Consider the following 12,500-nt stretch of genomic DNA (forward strand, 5'->3'; position numbering starts at 1 on the left):
TCCAGAACTCCATGACTCATTATGGAAGACAGGTACGATTTTTGTCTTTCTGGGAAACCCGGGCATTTGCAGCGATCAATGCGAAATATCTGTGAAATGTGTAATGTACTTTCTTCAGTAGAATTATATTTTCTCCATCAACTTTCCAGGACATTAAAGAGACGGACATCTCTGGTGTTTGCTCGACTCACTTCAACTCCACGGTAGAGGGCAGCACTGTCATCATAGATAAGATCACGGACTTGGCTTCTTGTACTCAGCGACCTGACCATACTGCCTTTATCCCTTCTACCGGATACATCACCGACTCTCCAGTCCAGAGCCTTCCAATCTTTAGCAGCACAAACGAGTGTCACCAAAGGGTTGAGGAGGGCATTCTGAAGATGGTAGAATGTGAGGAGATCCATGTGTTCCGTCCCTTCTCCAGTGAAAAGGGCGGAGCTGTCACAACTGCCAAGACCAGCATGATTCTTTTGTCTCAGGAACAGTCATCGCCTGTTGCAGGTGAGTATTAATTTGTTCTAGAAGTGTTGCTTTTTCCATCTACCTCCATATAATAAACAGAATATACACATTCCATGCTCAGTGATATGTTTCTATAACATGATTTTTTTCGTTTACACAGACTTTGAATTCAACCGCAATACACTGGTATTTGAGCAAACGCACACAACAGAAGCTCAGATTGAAGCAGTAGAGGAGATTTTGAATAACTTGAACACTGCCTCTGAGAGTGAGATCCGTCCTGAAGTTCCTGCACTATTTGCCAAGCTTGTGACATCACTAAAGGAACTGAATTATCCTCAGCTGAACACAGTTTTTACTAACGCTAAAGAAACTCATACACGCAAGTTCCTCGCTGATGCGATGCCGCTTGTGGGAACAGCTGCTGCATTTGGTGTGGTTAGAGACATGTTCATCAATGGAGATATCACAGAATTCGAGGCTGATATGTTCTTTACTTCTCTGGCTTTCTTCAAGAACCCAACATCAGAAATGTTTACTGCCCTCGCTGTAAGTATAGTGATATTCATGTTAATGAAATCAGTGTATACATTTATATTTGTATAAAAGAAAAACTATTCAAAAGCCAGTTTCTTTGTGAACTAACATATATGTATTTTACATTCCACAGCCTATGCTTGAGAACAACCCAAGCCAAAAGGCACTGTTGGGAACCTCTGCTCTTATCAACACTTTCTGCAAATACCATGAAGATTGTCAAGCAGATTCCGGTGTACAGCAAATCATTCGTCTAATCGAGACGCAACTTGGATCTGGTTGTCGCACAGTAAATGAAGAAGAAAAATTCAAAGTCCTTGTAGCTCTCAAAGCACTTGGAAATGCTGGTCGATGGGTTAATGCCAACTCTATTCTAAGACGGTGCTATACTGAAGATAATGATATGGAAGTGCGAGTGGCTGCCATTGAAGCATGGAGACACACTCCATGTGATTATGACTACTCTCACCTTTTGGCGGCTTTCGAAGATGAGTCTCAAGACACAGAAATTCGTATTGCTTCTTATCTTGCTCTCATGACCTGCCCTAATCAAGACCTTATCAACACCATTAAGGACCGTCTCACCTCAGAAGGTGTCAACCAGGTGGGATCCTTCATCTGGACTCACATGACCAACATGCAGGAATCTGCAGCTCCAGAAAAACAGTGGATACGCCAACTCATTGGTGAGGAACTTCTTCAGAAGAAATTTAGCATTGAAGCCCTTAAGTTTTCTCGCAACTATGAATCTTCTTTCTTCATGAATGAAATTAACACTGGTGCTACAGTTGAGAGCAATGTGATCTTCTCCAGTAAGTCTTATCTGCCACGTTCTGCAATGTTTAACCTCACCCTCGATCTCTTTGGACAGTCTATCAATTTCTTTGAAGTTGGCGGAAGAATTGAAGGCTTTGAAGCCTACATTGAACGCTTCTTTGGTCCTAGAGGATACTATCCAGAGGAAACCATTGAAAGCGTCATAAGGAATATGAGACAGAACAGTGATGCTGATGCTACAACCTTGGAAGGTTTTCTAGACAAGATAACTGATGAACCAGAGGGATCCTACTACCTCCGTGTCTTTGGCAATGAGCTTCATTATCATCACTTCAAAGGAATTGAAAATCTCATTCAAACATCCGGTGCTTCCAACCTACTAGAATTCTTTATGGATATGGCCCGTAAGGGAGAGGTTGATTACACAAAATCTTACCAGCTGATGGACATTCATCATACTGTACCTACCATTGCTGGTTTACCTGTGAGTCTCACTGCGAAGGGAACAGCTACACTTGGTCTGCAGATGAACGGTAAATTCAAGGCTAATAGTCTGAGGAATGTAAACATTGAGGGACATCTCCATCCTTCTGCTGCAGTGCATATTGATGGTCTCATGATTGTCGATGCACATGTGACTCACACTGGATTGAAGATGTCTTCCAACCTTCACACCTCCACACTCATTGATGGCAAACTCCAAATCGCTGGTGGGAAAGTCGTAGATGTAGCCATCAATACTCCCAAGGACAAGATGGAAGTCATCAGTGTCAAGACCGAGTTCTTCTATTTGGAAGATGACCAAGAGATCAGAAAAGAAGTTGAGAACCTATATGAGGCAAAAGGCTGTAGCAGTGGAACTATTGGTGTTGCTGTTTGTGGCGAGTTTGACTTTACTCCGCGATCACATTATAGTCCAGCTTTTCCTTTCTCAGGACCATTTGCAACAAAGGTTTATCTTGAGAAGACAGATACACACACTGGATATATTTTCCATTTTTCGAACGAGCAGAACCATATCACTTTTGAATTTGACACACCAGAGTCTCAGTCAAACCATAAGATAGGTCTTGACATTACAAAATCGGGAAATAAAGCTACTTTCAATATTTTAACACCTTTCAAGTCAGCTCAAGGTGAAGGCGAATTTATTTGGCAAAGAAACAACAAGAACATCAAAGCTTCTATCAATATTGATGGGAGCGGACAGTACTCTTTAGATGCTGGGTTCAATACAGCCAGGAATGGATTAATGAAGTTTGAACCTCATGTAGTTCTGGTATCTCCAAGTGGTGAGCTCCTGAACTTACAGAGTAGTTTTGAGGGTAAATTTGACTACAGTGAAAGCTTTGTATCTTCAAAGATCGATGTCGAATACGATCTCTGGCAAGGCGGTAAGCAAGCCATCCATCATGCAGGGCTGTTGAAGAGAGAGGGAGATGAATATGAAGATGAAGAGATTACATACAAGCTTCAGTTGAAACTGGATTCTTCAGAATTTCCAATTGTATCTGTAGATATTGATGCAGAGTCGAAGATTTCCAGTAATATGGTCCAGACTTCAGCCAAGTTAATGTATCCATATTTCGCAATTGACTCCATGGTGACGCAGGAGCTTGAGTTTGCTATGAATTACCTTAAAACTAAATCTGTATTAAGCATTCAGCCTGGCAAAGAATATACGATTATCCTCCATCTTGAAAAAGAAGGATACATGGATGTGAAAGGCACTGTTAATGCAAACTTCAATGGATTCATCTCGTCTCTTGACGCTGCATTCCATGGAACTGATGATGCTCATTATAAACTTCAGGTAAGTCAAATAGTTAGGTTGTGAAATAAGCCATTTGTCACTAATTTAGATATAAGACATACAGACACATACACAAACACATACATATCTACATAGTCACACATGTACGAGAAAACTGATTTAATTTTACTATCATTCAGGTGAATGGTGCCATCAATGGAGAAAATTATGGCCTTGAAGCAACTCTGGAAAACAACTCTGTTCCTGGAAAGATAAACGGGCTGTTAGATGGCAAAGTGACGACTCCACAACATAATGCTGCCGTACATCTAGGTGTTTATGCAGACAAAGACAAGGCCCATGGAGATCTTAAAAGTACAGTCAATGGAAGAGAATATTCAGTTATGGTTGAAACAACCCGAACATCCATCCTTGTTGATGCCAATATCATACGGCACATTTACATCGATGCCAAAGTAAGTATATGCTTTCGAAAATTAAGACATATGGAAAGATTTGCATTGACTTACTGTTTTTTGTCTAATGTTTGTTTCATTTCTTCAGGTTACTTCAACTACTGATATGCAGAAACTCCTTGTTAGTGCTGAGTGGGACAAAGATGTCGATCCCACCAAATCCTTCATAATCGATGGACTATTTTCGACCGAAGAAGTCCATGGCATTATTAGGTAAGCATGATCATCATTCTACACACAAAACCAGAGTGTATTACACACATCGAGTGTATCCTATTGAGCCTTTTTATTCCTCATGTGTATGTTTCATCCTCATTTCAGATATGGACAAACAGAAGTGTCTACCATTGCTAAACTGATTGACAATGGTCTGGAGCTGGAAACAAAATGGGCTGCTGACAAAAGAATCTTTGTCAATATTCATTACACACTTGGAAACACTAAGTCCCTAGCAGCTACAGTGCAGACACCATTCAGTAGTTGGGAAAAACAGGATGTCTCTTTTACTTTCTCCCTCAAAGACTATGAAGTTGAGAGTCACTTTGCTGCTACATGGATGAACACAGAGCAACTGGCATTTTCTGCCACTGGCAAGGTAGAACCTGGACTCTTTACCAATGCTTTTACAACCAAGATCACGTTCACGAGTGCCTTTGATAACTTTGAACGTATTACATTCTTGCTTGACCATAATATGGTTGATTCTGCCATTACCACTCACACAGAGGGAGCCTGGAACCAACAAAAAATGGAAGGCAACCTCCACATAACTCCTAATGCTAATGGTGTGGAAGCTCGAGCAACTTTCACTTCTCCTATCACAGAGAACATCCTTGTAACATTACATCATGAGTTGCTCGACAAGCAGCTGTCTACCAAACTGGAGATGACTTATGGACAAGAGATCTCTACTGCCACTATCACAGGTCATGTGGATCTTGGTGAAATTCATGACATTGCTCTTGAGTTTAAGGCTGTTACCCCTGTGGCTGCCATCCCTGAGATCAATGCTAGCCTTAAATACTCACTGAGTGGAGAAAGTCTTAATTTCATCACCGAAGGAAAAATGGGAGAGAAGAAAATTATGCTAAATGCAAATGGCCAGATGACTGTTAGTGGTGACAACACAGACATTTCTGGTGACCTCCGCTTCATCACTCCCTTCATGTACCCAATAACAGCAAATCTCAAGCACACTCATGACCTGCAGCATTTTACATCACAGTTTGAGATGACGAGATTCTGGTCTACATATGGAGATGTCAAGATTCATGCTCAAGGTCACATGATGTCGAAGAATGACATAGAACTCAAATTTGCCCTTCAAAGCCCAGTCATTCAGGCTTCAGCTTCACTGAATCACAAGATAAGTCAAGATAATATACTCACTTCTTCTGCCACTGTGACTGTAAATGGAGAGAAGATCTCTATTTCTGCCAATGGTCACGTAGACATGGCAAAACAAGTTGCTGATCTCCAGGCTGAAATCACATCTACAGTGAATGGAATAGATGATGTTAAAGTGAACCTGGAAACTCTACGAAATGCAGATACTCAAATAACGAAGATTGGTATCACAAAGGACACAAGAACACTGAACATCAATCACCAAATAACATTTAATGACTGGTTTAACTGGGAGAACTCATTTACTGTGAACGAAATATACAAACTGATTAACAAGCAGACACATGTTAACTCAGTATTCACCCATGACTTAGAATATGCTTGGGATAATGAGTCTGTTCATTTCTCTGGAAGCTTTGACATGAAATCCTCTGGAAATTCACGCCAGATTGTTGCTCATGCTACTCTCTCTACTCCATGGACTGAAGACATGAAATTGGATATTAATCACCAAGATGATGGTGTTGAATACAAGCCAACTTTGATCTTTGAGTACAGACCTGGTGCCAAAATTGAACTTGCTAATATTTTGAAGTCCGAGCCTTCACTCTTCTCTATAGAATCATCACTTATAACACCATTCTGGCAGCCCCTTGGGTTCAAGATTAAGCTGAACTTCCAGACAAACACAGCTGTTAATTTGGTCCTTACAAGAGGTTCCAACAGGACAAGCATTGATGTCAGTGGAATCTGGAATCCTGGAATGTTACAGACTTCTGTACTTGTCGAGTCCACTTATCTTCCAAATCCACTTTCAGTAAAACTGTCATACCAGTTAGAAGAACCAGCATTTGAACTTATCATCAATTACATAAAGACATTCGGAATATCTGGAAATTTCTCTGGCTATGCCAAAAAGGCAAATTGGAGTATAACATCTACACTTCCATTTGAATCGGTCCAGAATATTGGCATCAGTGGTAGTCATGATGTTGAGACCATGCCCTTCAGTGCCAAGGCGGTAATCACATTTAACTCAAAGGATTATCAAATTGATGGTAAGATTGACACAAATGAATTCCTGGTTAATATGAACCTGGATGGTAAAGTTGGGAGTCTCAACAGCAACTGGCATTATGAAGAAAATCACGCTGATATCGAAGTAAAATTCCAATCTCCCTTCACAGAACTAGACAATTTGGCTTTGTCTGGAATGTATGATTTCCGTAATGAAAAGAAGGTTACTCTAAAACTAACTCGAGCCTCACAGGAAATCAATCTCTCTGGAAGACTTGAGGAACAGACTCTTGTGTTTGAGGGTACAACTCCTTTCAGTGGATGGGAAAAACTTGATGCTTCGTTCTTCATCTCAAGTTCAGCCATCAAAGCTTTTGCGTCTAGGAATGACCGTAAGATTGAGGTTACAGGGACACTTCATATGAAGAGGAACAAGGCCAAGGTTAACCTAGTTATCAACACACCATATGCTGGATATGAAACCATTGAAGTAGATGCAAATTATAATTTCCAAAGGCAAGAAAAGACAGTTGAATTTAAAGCAACATTTGCATCACAAGAATTGTCACTCAAAGGCTATATCAAAACAAACAACATTCTTGCGCCTGAGATGACCCTCAACATCATTACTCCATTTGAAGCTGTGAATACTCTAGGTGGAGAAGCTCACTGGGACCTAAGAAACGCTGTTAAAACTGCTGAAGTAAAGGCTTTCCGTAATGATCGTCACTATCACTGGGAGTTAGAGGCAGCCGCTGATAGTCCCCTGAAGGGTTATGCCAAGTCCAAGATCACAACTCCCATTGCTGGATGGACAACAGTCAACATGGAAGGAAACTTTGACTTTACATCTGTGCTCTATAAATTCATGTATACTTTGGATAAAGAAGGGGTTGTTCAAACGTTTGAAGGACATGCCACTCTTGATAACCATAAAATTGTTGCAGAAGTATCAACGCCTATCACTAACTGGGAAAAGATTGCTCTTAATGGTGATTTCATGCTTGAGGATGGAAACTTTAGAGGTATTTTTGAACTGACAAAAGGTTCTGAAACATACAACCTGGAAAGTGACATCAGTTTTAATCCCCAAATGCCAAAATTCAAATTGCACCTCAGGACTCCGATTGCTTATGCTGCAGATTTGGAATTCAATTTATATGCTGACCTGAAGGACACTGAAAAGAAGTTCCAAATATTCTTCAAGATAAATGACATCACCTATTCACTTGATTTTAATGGCGAACACATATACAAAACAGGATACTTTAGAATCTTCTGTACTTCTCCAGTACCAGGATATGGATCAGTTGATGTCTATGCTAAATATGATTTCACCAGTGACATCAAAACAGTTGAAGCAGATCTGAAGATAGAAAGAAATAATATGCATTTTTCATTGGCTATGCAGGTCAATGAGAACCATTTCATTCTTTCTATTACAACACCATTCAGCGGAATTGAATCAATGAGAATAGAGGGAGATCTTGCCTACACTAACAATAAATACAGAGGTTTTGCTATCTTTGAAAATAATGCTCAGAGATATGAATTTGACTCAGAAGTTGATCTAGAAAATAATAGTGCCACAGCTAAACTTTTAACCCCCATTGAAGCATTTAAGAATATTGAACTTCATGGCCAATTCAAAATCCTAGATCATGGAATTGACGGTTCAGTCACTTTCCAAAAGAATAACCAGAACTTTGCTTTCAACACTCGAGTGTACCTAACTCCAAAGAAAACCGAGTTACATTTTGCACTTGACACTCCCGTTGAAAATTGGAAAAACATGGTGCTTGATATCAAATATGACATCCTGTCTGTTAAAAAAATAGCTGAAGTATCAGTTCAGAAAGACTCATTCCATAAGGAGATATATATTGAAGGAAGTTATAACTTGAAGAGTGGTTCCTTCAAGATTAAGACTCCTATTGCAGGTTTTGAGAACCTAGGTGGTGAATATACTTTGGACTATGACACCAATAACCACAAGCTACAAGTGACTCTGCTGATCAGCCAGAACTCCAACAAGTGGAACTTCTCCGCCTATGGTCACTATGATGATGACCAGGTTGTTATCAGATTCCAAACGCCATTTGAGAATTTTGAGACCATAGCTATTGAAGGAAACATCGATTTTGATCAGAAGGCTGGAAAAGCTACCATTCAGTTTGGTTCCTATAAGTTTACAGCTGCCTTTTCTCTTTCAAATGATAATATTTCATTTGAACTTACTACACCTTTCAGCATTATCAAGATCATATCTGTAGCAATCAGATATAACTGGACTGCAAGTTTGAAGGACGTTCATGTTAATATCACCTACAATGACAACAGCTACGTTTTGAATGGTTCCCTTCAGCTCTCCAGCTGGGCCTCTGAAATTACGTTCGAAGCCACAACTCCGTTCAATCACTTCCAGAATATATCTCTGAAAATCAAGTATGACATGAATAACAAAGAAGAGTTAGTACTAGCACATGTCTCAACAGAAGATCATGAATATAGATTTGCAATTGGTGGTTATATTGAGGAAAAAGTAGCATTCTTAAAGTATGAATTGAAATCTCCCTTCACAAACTGGACTGATGATAGGTTTGTCGCCAAACTAGACTTGACTAATGATGACAAGACACTTGAGATCATATTGGTGAGAAATGGTGATGTTAAGGAAATCTCAGTATCTGGAAAGATAATTGGTAATACAGTGGACTTTAATCTGAAAACACCGATTAGAGGATTAGAAAACCTCAAACTATTTGGATCACTGAACAGATCCAAAAGATCTCTCGAATTTATGTATCAGCGAGATGAAGCACAAGCCTCGCTTCTAACAAGTTTCAATTCCATGAAACTGCATTTGAAGACGCCATTTGAAGCTGTTGAGGAAATTACATGGGAGATATCGAAGATCAATGACCACACATACAAGGCTGAATGGAAGAGAAATACGAATTATGTTTCAATGATAGTCAAGCAAGATGGAAATGGCTATAAAGTGGATTTAGATGGCGAGATGCAAGCTTCGGTATTACTGGCTGCTTTTGATCACAGTGTATCCAGTGAAGATAAGATCAAATTATCTGGATCAGCATCTTTTGATGTTAAAGGTGATCTGTCTCTGCAAATTGAAACTCCTTTTGAAAACTACAAGGCAATTAATGTAAATCTTGACTACAAGGGAGATAGCAAAACTGGAAAGCTAGAAATGTCTTCATCTTCCTCAAACTACCATTACATATTTGAAGTTAAGGAATCTAATATAGAAGGTCATCTTACAGTCCCACATACGGAACAGGATACTGACATGGTATTCAACTTCAGTCTTTACGAAGGCAAAGTCACCATAAAGTCTGAATATAAGCCTCTAGAAAACATTTACTTTGACTACCATTTAAATACTGAAGGTGAGATCAAATTTGACCATGTTTTGAAAGTAGACAATGAAGAGGTGTCGAAAGTGGAGTTTGCACTCGATGTTGAACATCAGAAAGCTAATTTCGACATGAATGTTCACATTAGTGAAATTCAGGCATCACTCCACATCAAACTGGAAACATACAATACCTTTGATTTCCTCTTCAAGTATGAAGGACATGAGAATGGACAAGCTTTTGAAAAGCACTTCAAGATTATTATTTTAGGCACCGGTGATCTACCACAAACTGGTAAATTGGACATAAACATCGAAAACACTTTCCGTGAAACACCAAGGACTATTACTGTACATGTTGATGTGGACCGTTCTGGAGATCCTAAAAAGCTGAAAATTGAAGTGACTCCTGAACCCAATCACCTCTATGTTTTCGATATAAATTATAATGTTGATCTGCAAAGTCCAAAGCATGGAGAATTTACCATAGATATAACAACTCCTGGAAAGGTAGCAAGCCCTTGGCAACATTTGTATGGCAAATGGAACATTGAAAATCAAGATCAAACAGAATTTACTTTTAAACTTGGTGATATTACTTACATGGCAACAGGCAAACTAACTCTACAAGAAGCCAATATTGTGGTTACATCCTCAGACTCTGCAGAAAACTTCATCCTGGAATGGCACTATGAGACCACAACGTCTAGTGTAGACACTTTTGCAAAGATTGGCAAAGAGTCTAACTATTTACTGCTGAAAATCAAAGCAACTTCCACAGACCCTGAGCATCTGAATATTGAAGGATCTTTTAAGGCTGGATTACTCATGTCCAATGAATTTACATTTACAACAGAATCACAAAAGAATAATGGCAAATATTCAAGTAAAGGATCATTTACCTTTGGAGCTAAATCAGGTAACTATAACATCGACGATCTCCACTATGACAGTGCAACAAAATCGGCCGCATTTAAAGCAACATTTAATTCAAATATACCTGGGGTGGAGGTAATTGCCATAAAGAGTGAATATGACTTCAATGACAAATTTGTCATTCATGGAAGTGTAACATTCAATGATGCAGAATCGAAACTTGATATAAATATTGAAGAGCTTAACCCAGAAACTTCACACAACTCTATTGAACTGAACATACCTCTCTTTGGCCCAGACTACAGCCATACTCAGTTCACATTTGGCCATGACTTCAGCAATGACAGAACTAAGTCCCTAACTGCAGTTGCAAAGTTTGGCCAGAATGAGTCCCACATGAAAGTCAGCTGGAACCATAGTGAAAACCTCGACGTTGTTGAGGGCTCAGTTGAAGTCAAGTCATTCCTTGGAGAGATAAATATTTCTGCTAGTTTCGATCTTAGCAACCTTGAGGATATGCATGCAGAATTGAAATATTCGAGAACACAAGATAGCCACAACCATCACATTCATGTTAAGTGGTCATGGAAAACAGCCTCTGAACACTTTGAAACCGATATTACAGCAGATTCGTCTTTCAGCATCCTAAGCCATGCACGAGTTTATGGAACAGCTGATTATAGTGATAATGTCCATCTTGTTTCTGGGCTTGAGTGGAATGACAAGAAAATCAAGTTTGTTAGTGATATCACTAAACAAGGATTTTCAGTGACAATCAACACACCATTTGAGCATTTTGAGTTGATGGAAGCAAAAGTAAATTACGATCTAGCAAGTGAAACAAAGAAAGTTGACCTTTCATACAAACGTGGAGACAATGAGGTAAACATGGAATTTGTATTCAATATAACAAGTGAAACAGAAGCAACATTAGACTTCAAGCTTACAACACCATTAGAAGTAATAAAACTCATCCATATAGGTGCAAGCATTAATGGACAGAAAGCTCATGTTGAATTCCAAAGGAACGATGACAAATATTCTTTGGATGGTGATGTTGCTTTCAAAGCAGACAAATCCTCTGTTGACATGACTTTCACATCTCCCGAAGGTCAAGTAATTAAGGTAGCAGCATCTTACGATATTGAAGACTTCCTTGCAGCAACTGGAACTGCAGCTCACAAACTTGCTAGTCTCGAGCTCCAGTTTGATGGACATACTGTCAATTTCAACTTTAATGGATACCGTAATACTGATAGACTGTATGTCGATATTCAGGGTGATTCCACTTTTGAATTGGTCAAGAAGACTCATCTGAAAATTGACACTGCTTTGCACACAGAATCACATGATAGCAATATTGAAATGCAGATAAATGATTTTGAGTTTTCAATGACAAATCACTTTGAGAAAGAAGACGACGATCACTTTAAATTTAAAGTCAGGTTGGAAAGCACACTTACACCTTTGCCTGCATTAATCTTTGGTTTTGGACGGAAAGAGTCAGAGTACTCTGTAACAGTTGGATACAGTGACGATGAGGAAATTACATTCTCCATTGAGGGCAAAGATGATTATAAATCAGGATTCTGTGGAAAGATCGCTCTCCCCATGCTAGGAGTTTCGGACGTGGAATATGAAATTGAATATGGATTTGAAAACGATCACGAACTTCATATGGAAATTGAATTTGAATTAGGTGACGACAAGGAAATCGAAGCTAAATTCGTCTATGACTCTGAAGGCATACAAGCTCGCTTCAACTCTCTACTTACTGGTGATCACAGTGTCCGTGTTCGTCGATCCATCTCAGCACAAGAATTTTCTACTGAAGTTGCACTTGATGAATACAGCTTGAAACTTCGTGGAGGATTCA

At 39.3% G+C, this 12,500-nt stretch overlaps 1 protein-coding gene across 1 annotated transcript in view; it reads left to right on the forward strand.

Annotated features, from left to right (window-relative positions):
• Positions 1-12,500, forward strand: part of LOC113813385 (uncharacterized) — a 17,329-nt gene that overhangs the window by 2,702 nt on the left and 2,127 nt on the right. Inside the window, exons 4-10 of the mRNA XM_027365354.2 lie at positions 1-32; positions 150-504; positions 626-1,014; positions 1,136-3,592; positions 3,733-4,008; positions 4,097-4,221; positions 4,330-12,500. The exon at positions 1-32 is cut by the window's left edge and continues 169 nt beyond it; the exon at positions 4,330-12,500 is cut by the window's right edge and continues 2,127 nt beyond it. Coding sequence (XP_027221155.2) covers positions 1-32; positions 150-504; positions 626-1,014; positions 1,136-3,592; positions 3,733-4,008; positions 4,097-4,221; positions 4,330-12,500 — 11,805 coding nt within the window. The remainder of the gene's footprint in view (positions 33-149; positions 505-625; positions 1,015-1,135; positions 3,593-3,732; positions 4,009-4,096; positions 4,222-4,329) is intronic.

Source organism: Penaeus vannamei, chromosome 21, assembly GCF_042767895.1.
Source record: "Penaeus vannamei isolate JL-2024 chromosome 21, ASM4276789v1, whole genome shotgun sequence".
NCBI lineage: Eukaryota > Metazoa > Arthropoda > Malacostraca > Decapoda > Penaeidae > Penaeus > Penaeus vannamei.